The 20,851-nt window shown below is 44.0% G+C and overlaps 1 protein-coding gene across 1 annotated transcript; it reads left to right on the top strand.

Moving 5' to 3' along the window:
• The first annotated feature begins 6,172 nt into the window (after positions 1-6,172).
• Positions 6,173-17,827, top strand: UBE2J2 (ubiquitin conjugating enzyme E2 J2). The gene is made up of 7 exons (XM_062507613.1): positions 6,173-6,348; positions 6,937-7,067; positions 8,636-8,676; positions 10,098-10,200; positions 10,365-10,503; positions 11,979-12,059; positions 17,409-17,827. Exons 2-7 carry the CDS (start codon positions 6,937-6,939, stop codon positions 17,691-17,693), a joined length of 780 nt encoding a protein of 259 aa, XP_062363597.1. The 5' UTR covers positions 6,173-6,348; the 3' UTR covers positions 17,694-17,827.
• The last annotated feature ends 3,024 nt before the right edge of the window (positions 17,828-20,851 follow it).

Here is a 20,851-nt window from a genome sequence, read left to right as displayed (position 1 = left end):
ATGGTGACTTGGACTCCTCTCCGTTCCCTGCTCCCTTCAGCTTTCCCTGGAAGAGAATTCCACCTGCGCGTGTCCCGGAGCACCTTCGGAGCCGCCCAGCAGAATTTTTGTGTCCTCTCCCGGTTTTTTCCCGAATTCCTGGCTGCGGTGAGGAGCCGTGGTTCTCCTTGGAGCCCTTTGGTGCTGCCTCGTGTCTCCGGAGCGGCCTCATCCCAGACTGGGAAGCGCCTCTGGAATCCTGGCTGGAGCTTGGAGCCTTTTCCCAGCGTCCCCCCGGCTGCACTCGGCACCGGATTTTGTCAGGATTTGGGGGTGACGTCCCGGCCGGGGCTCCGGGGTCAGTGCCTTAGAGATCATCCTGGGATCTCCGAGGAAAACGAGAATCCCAGGCAGAGTTCCCACCCTCCTCCATCGGCACATCCAAGAGCCTCTGGAATTTCCCATCCCATTCTTGCTGGAATTTCCCATCCCGTCCTCTCTGGGATTTCCCATCCCGTCCTCTCCGGAATTCCCGATCTTTGTTCTTCCTGGCCGCTGCCCTGCTCTGAAGCCTCGCCAGGGTTTGTTCCTGGGGCTGGAATTGTGTCCCTGGATTTTGAGGGAGCAGCTCCTCACCCTCAGGGCTTCACCCACACGTTCCAGAGCCTCTCTCTTGGCTCCCTGGAATTCCTGCTTCCTTAGGAAAGCGCTGTTCCGGCTTTTCCTGCATTTTCTGGCCGTGCCATCTCCATTCCCACCGGATTTTTTTGGGATGAGCAATTCCAAGGGCTGAGCTCTGCCCTCGGTGTCTGGGAGCAGTCCTGGAAACTCTGCAGGGCAAAATCTTCCCCCAGGGCCTCCTGTGCTTCCCAAAATCAGGAACAATCTCCCCCCACGGATCCTGGGGGATGGAAATTCCCCCTTTTTGGGTTGGAAATCCCTGTGGGAACTGGAGGATGACTCAGGAGCATCCATCCCTGCCCAGCTCTGCACCCCCAGGAGCAGGAAATCCCATTTCTGAGACGGCGGGATGGCCAAATCCCGGAATTCCGAGGGCAGCTCTGGGATTCACCCCTGGCTGGTTCCAGATGTGGCACAGCTGCTCCGGGCTCTCCCTCCCTTCCTGTGGGACATTCCCAGGATTCAGCACCGTGGCAGCTACAGAAGCTCCTGGAGCTCCTCTTTGGCTCCTTTTTCCTTTTTCTGACCCAAATCACCCCAAAATTCAGCACCCCCCCCTCCCCCACTCCCGAGCAGGGCGGTGCCTTCCCTTGGTGTCACTGTCACCTTTTCCTTCTCATTCCAGACTCGTGATCCTGCTGCTGCCATTGCTTTCTAAGTTTTAAAAACCAGGATTTCAAAGTTTAAAGCCGGGCTTAAACATTTAAAAAAGCCAGGCTTTGAAAGTTTAAAAAAAGCCAGAGTTTAAAAGTTTCAAAAAGCCAGAGTTTAAAAGGTTTAAAAGTTTTAAAATGCCAGGTTTTAAAGGTTTCAAAGCCAGGGCCGAGTCCTGCCCTGCACCTCTGGCACAGCTGGAAGTTGTGGTGCTGGTCCTGTTCCCAAATCCAGCCCTAAATCCAGCCCTAAATCCAGGTCCTGGCTGTTCTGGAACAGCTGGGATGGGGTAGGGAGTTTGTGGTGCTGATCCTGTTCCTAAATCCAGCCCCAAATCCAAAGCCTGGCTGGTTCTGGCACAGCTGGGATGGGGTTGGGATCTGATCCTGCTCCCAAATCCAGCCCTACATCCATCCCTACATCCATCCCTACATCCATCCCTAAATCCATCCCTACATCCATCCCTACATCCAGCCCTACATCCATCCCTAAATCCATCCCTACATCCATCCCTAAATCCATCCCTACATCCATCCCTAAATCCATCCCTACATCCATCCCTACATCCATCCCTACACCCATCCCTAAATCCATCCCTAAATCCAACCCTACATCCAGCCCTAAATCCAACCCTACATCCAGCCCTAAATCCATCCCTACACCCATCCCTACACCCAGCCCTACACCCAGCCCTAAATCCGAGTCTGCCTCCTGCAGGACAGCCCTGGAGAGCCCCAGGCACCGAGCCCAGCTCTGGTCCCAGCTCTGCCAGATCCCCCAGTTCCTCCCCTCTGCATTTGTGCACTTGTTTGGTGCTGATTCCCCTCCAGCCCTGCCCTTCCCTCGCTGCAAAAATCTCTTCAGGTTCCTCCAGAACTCCTGAGAGCAAAGGAGAATTTTTTATGGATTTCAGATCATGGATTCCAGCACAACCATTTGGGATTTTTTTTTTTTTTTTTTTAACCTGTACAGGGCCTCCAAACTGATTTTCAAACCCCCTCTGGTTTTCCCAACTTTTTAGGAGGAATTCAAAACCCGACCTATCCTTTCTGTGAGCCAAGGAGAACCGCGGCTTCTGGTTTTTTTTTGTTTTGTTTTGTTTTTTGTTTGGTTTTTTTTTGGGGGGGGGGGGTGGGGTGTCGTTTTATTTCATTTATTTTATTATTTTCTGGGAATTCTGGTCAGAAATCCTGGCCGGGTTTCACCCTGGAAACTCGAGACTCACTGCTGAAATACAATGAAGCCGAGAGAAGAAAAAGAAAATGTAAATATGGGTGCAAAAAGCAGCGGTTTGCGAGACAATGGAGTTATTTAACACGTATTGGTACTTTTATTTCCATGTAAAAAGCGACTTGGTGCACTTTTCCTACCTGACAGTATTTTTTTTTTTTTTGGGTGGGGGGAGGGGGGTTTATGTTCTTTTGTTATGGGTTTTGTGCTGTCACTTTTTTAATCCGTGGAATTGTTAAGTATTTAATTTATTATTGACGTGCCCAGAGGACTAGTGCAATTTTTATTCAATACAGTTGGTCTGTATTTAATGTCAGGATTATTATTATTATTATTATTATTATTATTATTATTATTATTCTTTTTTTTTGGGGGGGGGGTGTTTTTTAGGAAATATTTTTCCAAACCTGCCTTTTTTTTATTATTATTTTTTTCCCCCTCCTCGTTTTCCTTTTTTTTTCCCCCCCTCCTCTTCCCTTTGTTTTCCACACTCAACCCCCGAGGCATTAAAAGCCTGGAATTTGAGATAGAACCCAGCACCCCGAAGTCCCTAAATCCACAATTCCTTCAGGAAAAAAAAAACAAAAACAAAAACAAAAAAAAAAAAACCACGTTCAGCTGCACTTCTCCCCGTTTTCTGTGTTTCTTTGGGTTTTTATTTCTCTTTGGGGCGGGTTGTGTGCTCCAAATTTCACAGGGGCGAGTGGGGGAAGGAGCACAGAAAATCAAATTTTGGGCGAAGGAAATTAATTTCCAGGCTCTGAGGAAAATAAAATACAAATAAATCAATAAATAAATTTGTTTTTCTCCTGCCTCAAACGCAGCTGGATTTGTGGTGGGAATATTTGGTGCCCCAAATTGTTTGTTTTTTTTTTTTTAATTCTCCCTTTTATTTTTCCAAAGATTTTGGGAGTTTTTCTTTTTTTTCTGGATTTAACCACATTTAAAAGGAGGAATTCACCTTGGTCTAAAAAAAGTAAAAAAATAAAAATTCCCAAAGTTCCCTCTGCCACCAGGATCCTCCATCCTTGGAATTTGTTGGGATCTGGGGGAATATTTCTTTCCTTGACCTCGCTTTTATTTGGCCCAAATTTCCTGGATTTGGGTTTGGATTTTTTGGGTTTGGATTTTTCACTGTTCCCTCTCTGATAATCCAGGGTTATATTTCAGTTTATTTTGGTGCTGCTGCCTCTGAGATGGGAAATTTCTTGGAGTATTTTAAAGGGGGAGGAAAAAAACAAAACAAAAAAAAAAGTGGGATTGGGTGATTTGATGCCTTTAACAAAAAAAAAAAAAAAAAACAAGAAACAAAACAAAACAAAGAAAGAAACAAAAAAAAAGAAACAAAAAAAACCACAAAAAGACCTACAAAAAACAAAAAACCCCAAAAAAACCTAAAAAATATAAAAAAATACCAAAAAAAGGAAAAAAAAATCAAAGAAAAAAATTAAAAAATATAAAACAGAACCAAAAAACCCAACCAAACACAAAAATCCAGGTGTGCCAGGCTGAGCTGTGACAAATGGAATTATTAAGGTTGGAAGAGAATCTCTGGGATCATCCAATCATCAAGGATGGAGAATTTTGGGATCCTGAGATCAGGAAAAGCAGAAAAAAACAAAACAAAACAAAACAAACAAAAAAGATGCAAGGAGAGCCCGAGAAACACACGGAATTCCTGCCCAAAAAAATGGGAATTTTGGGGATTTTCTGCTCCATGGCCGAGCAGTTTTGGGCAGAGCTGGTGACAACCCCAGGGGAGGGACAGGGAGGGTCAGAGGGGGAAAAGAAAAAAAAAATTTAAAAAAAAATGGAATTTTTGGAGATTCCAGGATGTGATTGGTCACAGCAAGGCAGGAAATCTGATTTTGTGAAATCTTTCAGGCTGTGATTGATTACACAAGGGCAGGAAATCTGATTTTGTGAAATCTTTCAGGCTGTGATTGGTTACACAAAGGCAGGAAATCTGATTTTGTGAAATATTTCAGGTTGTGATTGATTACACAAAAGCAGGAAATCTGATTTTGTGAAATATTTCAGGTTGTGATTGGTCACAGCAAGGCAGGAAATCTGATTTTGTGAAATCTTTCAGGCTGTGATTGGTCACAGCAAGGCAGGAAATCTGATTTTGTGAAATATTTCAGGTTGTGATTGATTACACAAGGGCAGGAAATCTGATTTTGTGAAATCTTTCAGGCTGTGATTGGTTACACAAAGGCAGGAAATCTGATTTTGTGAAATCTTTCAGGCTGTGATTGATTACACAAGGGCAGGAAATCTGATTTTGTGAAATCTTTCAGGCTGTGATTGGTCACAGCAAGGCAGGAAATCTGATTTTGTGAAATCTTTCAGGCTGTGATTGATTACACAAGGGCAGGAAATCTGATTTTGTGAAACCTTTCAGGCTGTGGGGAAACCCCCATTTTACAAACTGGTATCAAATACAATTTCCTAAAAACCTCAACATTCATAACAGTGGGATTTAAACAGAATGATTTAACCAGATATGTTTTCCTCTATCTCATGCCCATGCTTCATTTCAGACCTAACTATTCTGGTTTATACAAACCCCAATACTTTTATGATTAAGACGAATCTTTTATCAATTATCACAATAATTTTTTTTTTTCAATACTTCAAAACCATTTTTACTCACCATTTCCTCCATGAGTAACTCGGAGTGAGGAGGGCACTGGAACAGCACAAAAATTCCTGGTTGGACCTGTCTGATGAGAAATCCCCAAAGCAACCCCAAAGGAGATGGGTCAGGAAGGGCTCGTGACCTTTGGGATGGAATTCCTGCCTGGAAGGCCCTGGTAGAAATCTGGCAGAGAATTCCCCAAAATTTCAACCAATTCCACCAAAAAAAAAGAATTTTTTTTTTTTTTTTTTTTTTTGGTGTGAGGCAGAGATTCCTTGACTTTCAAGGAACTCTGGGAATGAAGGAATCCCTGGCATTGAAAGGGGATGATAAATTAACGATGATGGAAAATCCTTCAGGGTAATAAATTAATGATTTAATTATTAATTATGGCATGGGGAATGGGGTTGGAAAACTTACATCCCACTGGACAGAGCACATGGGAGCAGGGAAAGGGCTGGAACGTCCCAGCAGGTGTCTCTGGAGCTGCAGGTGATGTCACCCATTGCTGCCCCCAGTTATCCCTGGGATAATTAGTAATTTGAATTTCCCGTTCCACTGGCCTCCACGAGGGGATGTTTGTGACCTTCCCCTTCTGTTTTTCCTGAAATGTGGAATTTCTCGGAGTTCGCTCCTCACGCAAGACCTCGCTTCAACCCACAACGCTTTTTGTGTTCTGTCCCTTTAAGGACTTTGTCCCTTCCCCCTCAGGATCTGCCACAACCAAAGCTCCGCGAGCGTTCGGACACCGCTCCCATGCCCAGGCTGGGATTGTTGGCGTGTCCTGGACCATTCTGCACTTCCTTCTGTATCGCTGTATTCCTTCCATCCCAATTTTTTATCGCTTTATGTCGCGACAAGGCGGGGCCTTCCCGCCCTCCCCTCAGGGATCTCGCCACGGCGGCACCGGAAGCGGAAGTGGAGCCCGCGCGAGCCCCGGAAGCGCCGCCGCTCCTTTCCGGAAGTGCCGCCCCGCGCCGCCATCTTGGCAGGAGCCGTGAGGGAGCCGCGGCCGCCGCTGCCCGCCCCGCCCGCTCCGCCGCCATCGCGGCCCGGCCGCCGCTCCCCGCCTGCCTCTCTCCCCACCTCCCTCCCTCCCTCCCTCCTTCCCTCCCTCGGCAGCGGGCAGGAGGGGCCGCCCGGGGCCTGGCGGCCACGGAGAGGTGAGCGGGGCCCGCGCCGGCAGCGAGCGGGGAGGGACCGGTGGGCTGCCTTGCTGTCTGCCCCCCCTCTGTCCTTCTCCGTCCCTTATTTTCCCAATTTTCTCTGTCCTTCTCTCTCCCTCAGTTTTCCGCCTGTCTCTTTCACTCCCTCCTTTCCTTGGGCTGCCTTCCTGTCTCCCTCCTTTCTGCTGTTCTCTTTCTCCCCGCCGTTCTCCTTCTCCTTTCCTCCTTTTCCCATCTCTCTCTGTTTCTCCTCCTTCTCTCCTTTTTCCCTCTCCCCTCCCTTTTCCACCTTTCCCTTTCATTCCCTCCCTTCCTTTCCCCTTCTCCCGCTTTTCCTTTCAGTCCCTGCCTCCTTACCTCTTGCCTCTTCTCTTTTTATACCCCTTTTCTTGCACTTTTTATCCCCTTTTTTCTCCTTGCCCCCTCTCCCTTTCAGTCCCTCCCGTCCCCCTTCCCCTCCCTCTCTCCGTTTCCTCTTTTCCTTCTCTCCCTTTTAGCCCCTCCCTTCTTCTTCTCCCCCTTTCTCTCGCGCTGATTAATTTTTAATAACTCAGCAATAACTAATGAATTGATTTGGTTAATCAGATGAGCAGCAGCAGCAATAAGAGAGCCCCAACCACGGCGACGCAGAGGCTGAAGCAGGATTACCTGAGGATCAAAAAGGATCCAGTGCCTTACATCTGTGCAGAGCCCCTGCCCTCCAACATCCTGGAATGGTGGGAACGGGGTGGGAACTGGGGAATTGGGATGGGAATGGGATGGGGATTGGAGGTGGGAACGGGGAATTGGGGGTGGAGGATTGGGGTGGGAACTGGGGATGGGGAACTGGGGATGGGGAATCAGGGATGGGGAACTGGGGGTGGGAATGGGGAATCAGGGATGGGAATGGGGAATCAGGGATGGGGAACTGGGGTGGGAACTGGGGATGGGGAATCAGGGATGGGGAACTGGGGGTGGGAATGGGGAATCAGGGATGGGAATGGGGAATCAGGGATGGGGAACTGGGGTGGGAACTGGGGATGAAGGTCAAGAATGGGATGGGGAATTGGAGATGAAGGATTGGGATGGGAATGAGGGGGCAGGATTGGGAATGGGGAATTGGGGATGGGGATTGAGATGGGAATGAGGGTGGAGGATTGGGATGGAGGACTGGGGGTGGGAATTGGGGATGGAGGTTTGGGATGGAGGATTGGGGATGGAGGATTGGGATGGAGGTTTGGGGGTGGGAATTGGGGATGGAGAGTTGGGATGGAGGTTTGGGGGTGGGAACTGGGGATGGAGGATTGGGGGTGGGAATTGGGGATGGAGGATTGGGATGGAGGGTTGGGGGTGGGAATTGGGGATGGAGGGTTGGGATGGAGGATTGGGATGGAGGTTTGGGGGTGGGAATTGGGGATGGAGAGTTGGGATGGAGGGTTGGGGGTGGGAATTGGGGATGAAGCATTGGGATGGAGGTTTGGGGGTGGGAACTGGGGATGGAGGGTTGGGATGGAGGGTTGGGGGTGGGAATTGGGGATGGAGAGTTGGGATGGAGGATTGGGGGTGGGAATTGGGGATGGAGGTTTGGGATGGAGGGTTGGGGGTGGGAATTGGGGATGGAGGGTTGGGATGGAGGATTGGGGGTGGGAATTGGGGATGGAGGGTTGGGATGGAGGGTTGGGGGTGGGAATTGGGGATGGAGGGTTGGGATGGAGGTTTGGGATGGAGGTTTGGGGGTGGGAATTGGGGATGGTGAGTTGGGATGGAGGTTTGGGATGGAGGGTTGGGGGTGGGAATTGGGGATGGAGGGTTGGGATGGAGGTTTGGGGGTGGGAATTGGGGATGGAGGGTTGGGATGGAGGGTTGGGATGGAGGTTTGGGGGTGGGAATTGGGGATGGAGGGTTGGGATGGAGGGTTGGGGGTGGGAATTGGGGATGGAGGGTTGGGATGGAGGTTTGGGATGGAGGGTTGGGGGTGGGAATTGGGGATGGAGGGTTGGGATGGAGGATTGGGATGGAGGTTTGGGGGTGGGAATTGGGGATGGTGAGTTGGGATGGAGGTTTGGGATGGAGGGTTGGGGGTGGGAATTGGGGATGGAGGGTTGGGATGGAGGATTGGGATGGAGGATTGGGATGGATTGTTTCCCACTCGTGGCAGAACAGCATTTTCCAGGCTGTTTTCCAAGTCTGCCCCTCCTCTCTCTCCCCTGTCTTTGGGGAGCTGCAGAGGAACCTTTGGCTGGGGCAATCCCCATTTTTTGGGGGGGTTTCTGGGGTTTCCAGTGTTCCATTCCCTGTTTTGCAGGCACTACGTGGTGCGAGGGCCGGAGCTGACCCCCTATGAAGGTAAATCCTGCCTGGATTTTTGGTTTGCATGGAAATTTGGGGATTCCCACTAAAACCAGCTCCAAAAAACTGGGAAAGACATGAAGAAATAGGGGTGCTCCTCTCAATGAGTTATTCCCTTCACAAGAGCTTCAAGGAAATAAAATTTAGCTGAAACTGAAAGCTGATATCCCTATTTGTTTTGAAATGTTTTACAGCAAATGTTCTCTAATTTGTGAGAAGATAATTTCAAAAATTCCCATTTTTACAGTAGAAATGTTCTCAGTGAACTGAGATTAAAATTTATGTAACCCCTTTTTGGGTGGTTTAGGAGAATTGGAGTGGGATTTATTAAATGTCATTTATTTAACCCATTTTTTGGGAGTTTTAGGAGAAGGAAAAAGGCAGAGGAAATGGGGATGGGAAGTGAAGTGGGAAATATTCATTAAATGTAATTTGATATCATTAATATCAATGATTTAACATGTATTAAATGTAATTGAATTTCATTAATTCAACCCATTTTTGGGGTGGTTTGGAAGAAGGAAAAAAAGGAGAATTGGGGATTTGAATTGGGGTGGGAATTGCTTATTAAATATAATTTATTTAACTTATTTTTGGGAATTTTAGGAGATGGGAAAAAAGGGAATTGGGAAAATCGGGATGGGAATTTTTTATTAAATATAATTTATTTAACTTATTTTTGGGAATGTTAGGAGAAGGAAAAAAGGGAATTGGGAAAATCGGGATGGGAATTTTTTATTAAATATAATTTATTTAACTTATTTTTGGGAATGTTAGGAGAAGGAAAAAAAGGGAATTGGGAAAATCGGGATGGGAATTTTTTATTAAATATAATTTATTTAACTTATTTTTGGGAATTTTAGGAGAAGGAAAAAAAGGGAATTGGGAAAATCGGGATGGGAATTTTTTATTAAATATAATTTATTTAATTTATTTTTGGGAATGTTAGGAGAAGGAAAAAAGGGAATTGGGAAAATCGGGATGGGAATTTTTTATTAAATATAATTTATTTAACTTATTTTTGGGAATTTTAGGAGATTGGAAAAAAGGGAATTGGGAAAATCGGGATGGGAATTTTTTATTAAATATAATTTATTTAATTTATTTTTGGGAATTTTAGGAGAAGGAAAAAAAGGGAATTGGGAAAATCGGGATGGGAATTTTTTATTAAATATAATTTATTTAACTTATTTTTGGGAATTTTAGGAGATTGGAAAAAAGGGAATTGGGAAAATCGGGATGGGAATTTTTTATTAAATATAATTTATTTAATTTATTTTTGGGAATTTTAGGAGAAGGAAAAAAGCAGAGGAATCGGGGACGGGAACTGGAGCGGGGAAATCCTCATTAAATATAATTTAATATTTAATTTAATGATTAACCTCATTAATTTAACCCATTTTTGGGGTGGTTTACAGGTGGCTACTACCACGGAAAATTAATTTTCCCTCGAGAGTTCCCTTTCAAACCCCCCAGTATTTATATGATCACCCCCAATGGAAGGTTCAAGTGCAACACGAGGTAAGAATCCCCCACCATTCCCCCCCTTCCCACTGCAGCTGGGTCCCATCCCAAATCCCTGTTCCTGGGGGGAGTTTGTTTCCCTTTTTTTTTTTTTTGTTTGTTTTTTTTTTTTTTTTTTGGTTTTTTTTTTTGTTTTGTTTTGTTGTTTTTTTTTTGGGAAGGCTTTGTCTGTCCATCACGGATTTCCACCCGGACACCTGGAACCCGGCGTGGTCGGTGTCCACCATCCTGACAGGGCTGCTGAGCTTCATGGTGGAGAAAGGGCCCACCCTGGGCAGCATTGAGACCTCCGAGTTCACTGTGAGTCACAGCCCTGGGAATGTGGGGGGATCTGGGAATGTTGGGAATGTCTCAGGGGTTCACCCTGCTCGGGGTTTGGTTCCTTTTCTCAGCCCTTCTTCCTTGGTCTTGATCCCCCAGAATGATCCAAACATGAATTGTAGTGAATAAAGCTCCCAGATTTGGTGTTTGAAGGGTTAACAGAGCTTTGGGAATGTGGGGGGATCTGGGAATGTCTCAGGGGTTCACCCTGCTCGGGGTTTGGTTCCTTCTTCCTTGGTCTTGATCCCCCAGAATGATCCAAACATGAATTGTAGTGAATTACATTCACAGATTTGGTGTTTGAAGGGTTAACAGAGCTTTGGGAATTCGGGGGTATCTGGGAATGTCTCAGGGGTTCTCTGTGCTCGGGGGAATGATCCAAACATGAATTGTAGTGAATAAAGCTCCCACTTTTGGTGTCTGAAGGGTTAACAGAGCTTTGGGAATTCGGGGGGATCTGGGAATGTCTCAGGGGTTCACCCTGCTCGGGGTTTGGTTCCTTCTTCCTTGGTCTTGATCCCCCAGAATGATCCAAACATGAATTGTAGTGAATTACATTCACAGATTTGGTGTTTGAAGGGTTAACAGAGCTTTGGGAATGTGGGGGGATCTGGGAATGTCTCAGGGGTTCTCTGTGCTCGGGGGAATGATCCAAACATGAATTGTAGTGAATTGCATTCACAGATTTGGTGTCTGAAGGGTTAACAGAGCTTTGGGAATTCGGGGGGATCTGGGAATGTTGGGAATGTCTCAGGGGTTCACCCTGCTCGGGGTTTGGTTCCTTTTCTCAGCCCTTCTTCCTTGGTCTTGATCCCCCAGAATGATCCAAACATGAATTGTAGTGAATAAAGCTCCCAGATTTGGTGTCTGAAGGGTTAACAGAGCTTTGGGAATGTGGGGGGATCTGGGAATGTCTCAGGGGTTCTCTGTGCTCGGGGGAATGATCCAAACATGAATTGTAGTGAATTGCATTCACAGATTTGGTGTCTGAAGGGTTAACAGAGCTTTGGGAATTTGGGCTATCCCAGGGGTGAAACCTGCGTGGGGTTCCCAGTTTTTCCCACAAAACCCTGATTCCCCCAGGATCAAAAATTACCATATTTCATGCCCACAACCATCAATTTTAGTGAAAAACACTCAAATTTAAGAGTTACAAACCCTTTGGGAATTTGGGAAGCTTTGGGAATTTGGGATATTTCAGAGATGAGAGATTTGGTTCCTTTTTCCAGCCCCTTTTTCCTTGACCCCACAGGATCAACACTGAACAAAATTTATACCTACAAACCTCAATTTTAGCCAATAACCCTCATAAATTTGATATTTGAAATATTAAAAAAACCACCTGCACCTATCTTGTGGGAAATCAGGCATGGAATTGGAAATAAATTAATTGAATTTTTATGAAATTGCTCAGAAATCTGATTTTTTTGTTGTTTTTTTTTTTTTCCCCCCAGAAAAGGCAGTTGGCTGCACAAAGCTTAGCATTTAATTTAAAAGATAAAGTCTTCTGTGAGCTCTTCCCTGAAGTGGTGGAGGTAAGGAAATACTCATTATTTATTTCTTCATCATTCCTACAAAAATTCACTTCAGCTTCTCCTCTTCAGGATTTTTCCCAGGCTGGAGTTTGATTTGTTCTTTTTTTTTTTTTTTTTTATGAAAAAAAACCTTTGGAAAGGTTTTAATTCTGTCACCCAGATTGAGGGAAAATTGATTTTTTTTTTAATTTCCTCCCCAGTTTTTTTTTTTTTTTTCTTTTGTGTGTGGAATTTCAGCTTGAATTCCTGTTCCTAAAGGAATTCTGGTTTAGGACCTATTTTTTTCCTTCTCACCTTTGAATTCTCTCCCCTTTTCCAGAAGCTCAAACAAAACCACCCAAATCACCCCAATTTCCTACAGGAAATCACCCAAAACCCACCAAACCCACCCAAATTTCCTGCAGGAAATCACCTAAAAATCATCCAAATTTACTGCAGGAAATCACCCAAAAAAAATCACCCAAACCACCCCAATTCCCTACAGGAAATCACCCAAAATTAACCCAAACCACCCCAATTTTCTACAGAAAGTCAACAAAAACCACCCCAGTTTCCTACAGGAAATCACCCAAAAACCACCCAAATTTCCTGCAGGAAATCACCTAAAAATCATCCAAATTTCCTATAGAAAATCACCCAAAATTAACCCAAATCCACCCCAATTTCCTACAGAAAATCACCTAAAAATCATCCAAATTTCCTACAGAAAAATCACCCAAAATTAACCCAACCCACCCCAATTCCTACAGAAAAACACCCAAAATTAACCCAAATCCACCCCAATTTCCTACAGAAAATCACCTAAAAATCATCCAAATTTCCTACAGAAAAATCACCCAAAATTAACCAAATCCACCCCGATTCCCTACAGAAAAATCACCCAAAATTAACCCAACCCACCCCAATTTCCTACAGAAAAATCACCTAAAAATCATCCAAATTTCCTACAGAAAAATCACCCAAAAATAACCCAAATCCACCCCAATTTCCTACAGAAAATCACCTAAAAATCATCCAAATTTCCTATAGAAAATCACCCAAAATTAACCCAACCCACCCCAATTTCCTACAGAAAAATCACCTAAAAATCATCCAAATTTCCTACAGAAAAATCACCCAAAATTAACCCAACCCACCCCAATTCCTACAGAAAATCACCTAAAAATCATCCAAATTTCCTATAGAAAATCACCCAAAATTAACCAAATCCACCCAAATTTCCTATAGAAAATCACCCAAAATTAACCCAAACCACCCAAATTTCCTGCAGGAAATCACCTAAAAATCATCCAAATTTTCTACAGAAAAATCACCCAAAATTAACCCAACCCACCCCAATTCCTACAGAAAAATCACCTAAAAATCATCCAAATTTCCTACAGAAAAATCACCCAAAATTAACCAAATCCACCCCGATTCCCTACAGAAAAATCACCCAAAATTAACCCAACCCACCCCAATTCCCTACAGAAAATCACCCAAAATTAACCCAAATCCACCCCAATTTCCTGCAGGAAATCACCTAAAAATCATCCAAATTTCCTATAGAAAATCACCCAAAATTAACCCAAACCCACCCCAATTTCCTCTAGAAAATCACCCAAACCACCACAAATTCCTACAGGAAGTCCCTGAAACCTCCCCAATTCCTACAGAAAAATCACCCAAAATTAACCCAACCCACCCCAATTTCCTACAGAAAATCACCTAAAAATCATCCAAATTTTCTACAGAAAAATCACCCAAAATTAACCCAACCCACCCCAATTCCTACAGAAAAATCACCCAAAATTAACCCAACCCACCCCAATTTCCTACAGAAAATCACCTAAAAATCATCCAAATTTCCTATAGAAAATCACCCAAAATTAACCCAAACCCACCCCAATTTCCTGCAGGAAATCACCTAAAAATCATCCAAATTTCCTATAGAAAATCACCCAAAATTAACCCAACCCACCCCAATTCCTACAGAAAATCACCCAAAATTAACCCAACCCACCCAAATTTCCTACAGAAAACCACCCCAACCCCCCAACCCCTTCCAAACCCCCCCAAAATCACCACCCCACCCCTCCCTCCCTCTCTCTCTTTTCTCCCCCCTCCCCAGGAGATGAAGCAGAAGCAGAAATCCCAAGAGGAGCTGAGCTCCAGACCCCCCTCTCTGCCTCTCACCCAAAAACCGCCCCAATTTCCTACAGAAAATCACCTAAAAATCATCCAAATTTCCTATAGAAAATCACCTAAAAATCATCCAAATTTCCTACAGAAAAATCACCCAAAATTAACCCAACCCACCCCAATTTCCTACAGAAAATCACCTAAAAATCATCCAAATTTCCTACAGAAAAATCACCCAAAATTAACCCAACCCACCCCAATTTCCTACAGAAAATCACCTAAAAATCATCCAAATTTCCTACAGAAAAATCACCCAAAATTAACCCAAACCACCCAAATTTCCTACAGAAAATCACCTAAAAATCATCCAAATTTCCTATAGAAAATCACCCAAAATTAACCAAATCCACCCAAATTTCCTATAGAAAATCACCCAAAATTAACCCAAACCCACCCAAATTTCCTGCAGGAAATCACCTAAAAATCATCCAAATTTCCTATAGAAAATCACCCAAAATTAACCAAATCCACCCAAATTTCCTATAGAAAATCACCCAAAATTAACCCAAACCCACCCAAATTTCCTGCAGGAAATCACTTAAAATCATCCAAATTTCATACAGAAAATCACCCAAAATTAACCCAACCCACCCCAATTTCCTGCAGAAAATCACCTAAAAATCATCCAAATTTCCTACAGAAAACCACCCCAACCCCCCCAACCCCTTCCAAACCCCCCCAAAATCACCACCCCACCCCTCCCTCCCTCTCTCTCTTTTCTCCCCCCTCCCCAGGAGATGAAGCAGAAGCAGAAATCCCAAGAGGAGCTGAGCTCCAGACCCCCCTCTCTGCCTCTCCCCCAAAAACCGCCCCAATTTCCTACAGAAAATCACCTAAAAATCATCCAAATTTCCTATAGAAAATCACCCAAAATTAACCCAACCCACCCCAATTTCCTACAGAAAATCACCTAAAAATCATCCAAATTTCCTACAGAAAAATCACCCAAAATTAACCCAACCCACCCCAATTTCCTGCAGGAAATCACCTAAAAATCATCCAAATTTCCTACAGAAAAATCACCCAAAATTAACCCAACCCACCCCAATTTCCTGCAGGAAATCACCTAAAAATCATCCAAATTTCCTATAGAAAATCACCCAAAATTAACCAAATCCACCCAAATTTCCTATAGAAAATCACCTAAAAATCATCCAAATTTCCTATAGAAAAATCACCCAAAATTAACCCAACCCACCCCAATTCCCTACAGAAAATCACCCAAAATTAACCCAACCCACCCCAATTCCTACAGAAAAATCACCTAAAAATCATCCAAATTTCCTATAGAAAATCACCCAAAATTAACCAAATCCACCCAAATTTCCTACAGAAAATCACCTAAAAATCATCCAAATTTCCTATAGAAAATCACCCAAAATTAACCAAATCCACCCAAATTTCCTATAGAAAATCACCTAAAAATCATCCAAATTTTCTACAGAAAAATCACCCAAAATTAACCCAACCCACCCAAATTTCCTACAGCAAAATCACCTAAAAATCATCCAAATTTCCTACAGAAAACCACCCCAAACCCCCCCAACCCCTTCCAAACCCCCCCAAAATCACCACCCCACCCCTCCCTCCCTCTCTCTCTTTTCTCCCCCCTCCCCAGGAGATGAAGCAGAAGCAGAAATCCCAAGAGGAGCTGAGCTCCAGACCCCCCTCTCTGCCTCTCCCCCAAAAACCACCCCAATTTCCTACAGAAAATCACCTAAAAATCATCCAAATTTCCTACAGAAAAATCACCCAAAATTAACCCAACCCACCCCAATTTCCTACAGAAAATCACCTAAAAATCATCCAAATTTCCTACAGAAAAATCACCCAAAATTAACCCAAACCACCCAAATTTCCTACAGAAAATCACCTAAAAATCATCCAAATTTCCTATAGAAAATCACCCAAAATTAACCAAATCCACCCAAATTTCCTATAGAAAATCACCCAAAATTAACCCAAACCCACCCAAATTTCCTGCAGGAAATCACCTAAAAATCATCCAAATTTCCTATAGAAAATCACCCAAAATTAACCAAATCCACCCAAATTTCCTATAGAAAATCACCTAAAAATCATCCAAATTTCCTACAGAAAATCACCCAAAATTAACCCAACCCACCCCAATTTCCTGCAGAAAATCACCTAAAAATCATCCAAATTTCCTACAGAAAACCACCCCAACCCCCCCAACCCCTTCCAAACCCCCCCAAAATCACCACCCCACCCCTCCCTCCCTCTCTCTCTTTTCTCCCCCCTCCCCAGGAGATGAAGCAGAAGCAGAAATCCCAAGAGGAGCTGAGCTCCAGACCCCCCTCTCTGCCTCTCCCCCAAAAACCGCCCCAATTTCCTACAGAAAATCACCTAAAAATCATCCAAATTTCCTATAGAAAATCACCCAAAATTAACCCAACCCACCCCAATTTCCTACAGAAAATCACCTAAAAATCATCCAAATTTCCTACAGAAAAATCACCCAAAATTAACCCAACCCACCCCAATTTCCTGCAGGAAATCACCTAAAAATCATCCAAATTTCCTACAGAAAAATCACCCAAAATTAACCCAACCCACCCCAATTTCCTGCAGGAAATCACCTAAAAATCATCCAAATTTCCTATAGAAAATCACCCAAAATTAACCAAATCCACCCAAATTTCCTACAGAAAATCACCTAAAAATCATCCAAATTTCCTACAGAAAAATCACCCAAAATTAACCAAATCCACCCAAATTTCCTACAGAAAATCACCTAAAAATCATCCAAATTTTCTACAGAAAAATCACCCAAAATTAACCCAACCCACCCCAATTTCCTACAGAAAAATCACCTAAAAATCATCCAAATTTCCTATAGAAAATCACCCAAAATTAACCAAATCCACCCCAATTTCCTATAGAAAATCACCCAAAATTAACCAAATCCACCCAAATTTCCTATAGAAAATCACCCAAAATTAACCAAATCCACCCAAATTTCCTATAGAAAATCTCCCAAAATTAACCCAACCCACCCCAATTCCTACAGAAAATCACCCAAAATTAACCCAACCCACCCAAATTTCCTACAGAAAAACCACCCCAACCCCCCAACCCCTTCCAAACCCCCCCAAAATCACCACCCCACCCCTCCCTCCCTCTCTCTCTTTTCTCCCCCCTCCCCAGGAGATGAAGCAGAAGCAGAAATCCCAAGAGGAGCTGAGCTCCAGACCCCCCTCTCTGCCTCTCCCCGACGTGGTTCCGGACGGGGACGCTCACCTGGGGCACCACGGGCACCCCCTGCTCCACGGGCACGGGGGGGTGGCCCCGGGGCACCTCGGGGGGCTGCAGCAGCCCCCCAGGAACCACGGACTCTTGGGGGGAGCCCTGGCGAACTTGTTTGTCATCGTGGGCTTCGCCGCCTTCGCCTACACAGTCAAGTACGTGCTGAGGAGCATAGCCCAGGAGTGAGGGAGGCATCTGGGGGGGCTTGGGGAGGGTCGAGGTGACCCAAGGAGTTTGTTGGAGGGGTCTTGGTTTGTGGAGTTGGGCTCCAGCTGTGCTTTGGAAATTGGAAATGGTCAGTAAAGTTTGGATTCTCTTGAGTTTTGCAATTCTGGTTGAGTGCGGCAATTCCAGAGGGGAATTTGGGGTTTTGGCTCTTCTTGGGTCACGGTTGGGGTTTTGGGGTTGAGAAATCAAAGAGTTTTTGGGGACCCACTTTGGTTTGTTGAGTTCAGCTCCAGCTGTGCTTTGGAAATTGGAAATCCTCAGATTTTTACTCCGTTGAGTTTTCAGATTACGATGAGTGGGGAAATTCCAGAGGGGGAATTTGGGGTTTTTGGGGAGGGTCGAGGTGACCCAAGGAGTTTGTTGGAGGGGTCTTGGTTTGTGGAGTTGGGCTCCAGCTGTGCTTTGGGAATTGGAAATCCTCAGATTTTTACTCCATTGAGTTTTCAGATTACGATGAGTGCGGCAATTCCAGAGGGGGAAATTCCAGAGGGGGAATTTGGGGTTTTGGCTCTTCCTGGGTCACGGTTGGGGTTTTGGGGTTGAGAAGTCAAAGAGTTTTTGGGGACCCGCTTTGGTTTGTGGAGTTGGGCTCCAGCTGTGCTTTGGAAATTGGAAATGGTCAGTAAAGTTTGGATTCTCTTGAGTTTTGCAATTCTGGTTGAGTGCGGCAATTCCAGAGGGGAATTTGGGGTTTTGGCTCTTCTTGGGTCACGGTTGGGGTTTTGGGGTTGAGAAGTCAAAGAGTTTTTGGGGACCCGCTTTGGTTTGTTGAGTTGGGCTCCAGCTGTGCTTTGGGAATTGGAAATCCTCAGATTTTTACTCCGTTGAGTTTTCAGATTACGATGAGTGCAGCAATGCCAGAGGGGGAAATTCCAGAGGGGGAATTTGGGGTTTTGGCTCTTCCTGGGTCACGGTTGGGGTTTTGGGGTTGAGAAATCAAAGAGTTTTTGGGGACCCGCTTTGGTTTGTTGAGTTGGGCTCCAGCTGTGCTTTGGGAATTGGAAATCCTCAGATTTTTACTCCGTTGAGTTTTCAGTTTACGATGAGTGGGGAAATTCCAGAGGGGGAATTTGGGGTTTTTGGGGAGGGTCGAGGTGACCCAAGGAGTTTGTTGGAGGGGTCTTGGTTTGTGGAGTTGGGCTCCAGCTGTGCTTTGGAAATTGGAAATGGTCAGTAAAGTTTGGATTCTCTTGAGTTTTGCAATTCTGGTTGAGTGCGGCAATTCCAGAGGGGGAATTTGGGGTTTTGGCTCTTCTTGGGTCACGGTTGGGGTTTTGGGGTTGAGAAATCAAAGAGTTTTTGGGGACCCGCTTTGGTTTGTTGAGTTCAGCTCCAGCTGTGCTTTGGGAATTGGAAATCCTCAGATTTTTACTCCGTTGAGTTTTCAGATTACGATGAGTGGGGAAATTCCAGAGGGGGAATTTGGGGTTTTTGGGGCATTGAGGTATCCAAAGGATTGTTGGAGGGGTCTTGGTTTGGTGAGTTCAGCTCCAGCTGTGCTTTGGAAATTGGAAATCCTCAGATTTTTACTCCATTGAGTTTTCAGTTCTAAAAATTGGGGTTTTATTATTCCCAAAAATTGGGGTTTGGTGTCTCAAAAAATTGGGGTTTGGTGTCCCAAAAATTGGGGTTTTATTATTCCCAAAAATTGGGGTTTTATTATTCCCAAAAATTGGGGTTTTGTGTCCCAAAAATTGGGGTTTTGTGTCTCAAAAATTGGGGTTTTGTGTCTCAAAAATTGGGGTTTTGTGTCTCAAAAAATTGGGGATTTGTGTCCCAAAAATTGGGGTTTTGTGTCTCAAAAATTGGGGTTTGGTGTCTCAAAAAATTGGGGATTTGTGTCCCAAAAATTGGTTTTAGTATTCCCAAAAATTGGGGGTTTTATGTCCCAAAAATTGGGGATTTGTGTTCTGAAAATTGGTTTTACTATTCCAAAAAATTGGGGTTTTGTGTCCCAAAAATTGGGGATTTGTGTCCCAAAAATTGGTTTTACTATTCCAAAAAATTGGGGTTTTGTGTCTCAAAAATTGGGGTTTTGTGTCTCAAAAATTGGGGTTTGGTGTCTCAAAAAATTGGGGATTTGTGTCCCAAAAATTGGGGTTTTGTGTCTCAAAAAATTGGGGATTTGTGTCTCAAAAATTGGGGTTTTGTGTCTCAAAAATTGGGGTTTTGTGTCTCAAAAATTGGGGTTTTGTGTCTCAAAAAATTGGGGATTTGTGCCCAAAAATTGGGGTTTTGTGTCTCAAAAAATTGGGGATTTGTGTCCCAAAAATTGGGGTTTTGTGTCTCAAAAAATTGGGGATTTGTGTCCCAAAAATTGGGGTTTTGTGTCTCAAAAAATTGGGGATTTGTGTCCCAAAAATTGGTTTTAGTATTCCCAAAAATTGGGGGTTTTATGTCCCAAAAATTGGGGATTTGTGTTCTGAAAATTGGTTTTACTATTCCAAAAAATTGGGGTTTTATGTCCCAAAAATTGGTTTTACTCTTCCAAAAAATTGGGATTTTGTGTCCCAAAAATTGGGATTTTGTGTCCCAAAAAATTGAGGTTTTCTGTCCCAAAAATGGGGGTTTCTGTCCCAAAAAATTGAGGTTTTCTGTCCCAAAAATTGGGGTTTTCTGTCCCAAAAATTGAGGTTTTCTGTCCCAAAAATTGGGGTTTTCTGTCCCAAAAATTGAGGTTTTCTGTCCCAAAAATTGGGGTTTTCTGTCCCAAAAATTGAGTTTTTCTGTCCCAAAATGGGTTTACTTGTCCCCAAAATGTTTTTGTTTTTTTGTTTTTTTTCGTGTCCCAAAAATTGGTTTTATTTTCCCCAAACTGGGTTTATTTGTCCCAAAAATTATTCTTTTTTTTTTTTTTTTTTTTTTTTTTTTTTTGCCCCCAAATTCCTCTGGGATTCTTCAGCTGCTGAAATAAAACATTAAATTCAATAAAATTAAATTAAATTAAATTAAATTTAAGTCTTTAAAACCACCAAAATTCCTCTGGAAATTCCCAAAATATTTTTACCCCCCCAAATCCCAAAATTCCTCTGGGATTATTCAGCTGCTGAAAGAAAACCCCAAATTTTGTGTTTAAAAACCCCAAAATTCCCTGGATTTGGAGGAAGTTTTTTGGA

This window comes from Cinclus cinclus, chromosome 23 (assembly GCF_963662255.1).
Source record: "Cinclus cinclus chromosome 23, bCinCin1.1, whole genome shotgun sequence".
NCBI lineage: Eukaryota > Metazoa > Chordata > Aves > Passeriformes > Cinclidae > Cinclus > Cinclus cinclus.
The sequence above is the reverse complement of the archived record's forward strand: the minus strand, read 5'-3'. Positions and strand labels throughout refer to the sequence as shown.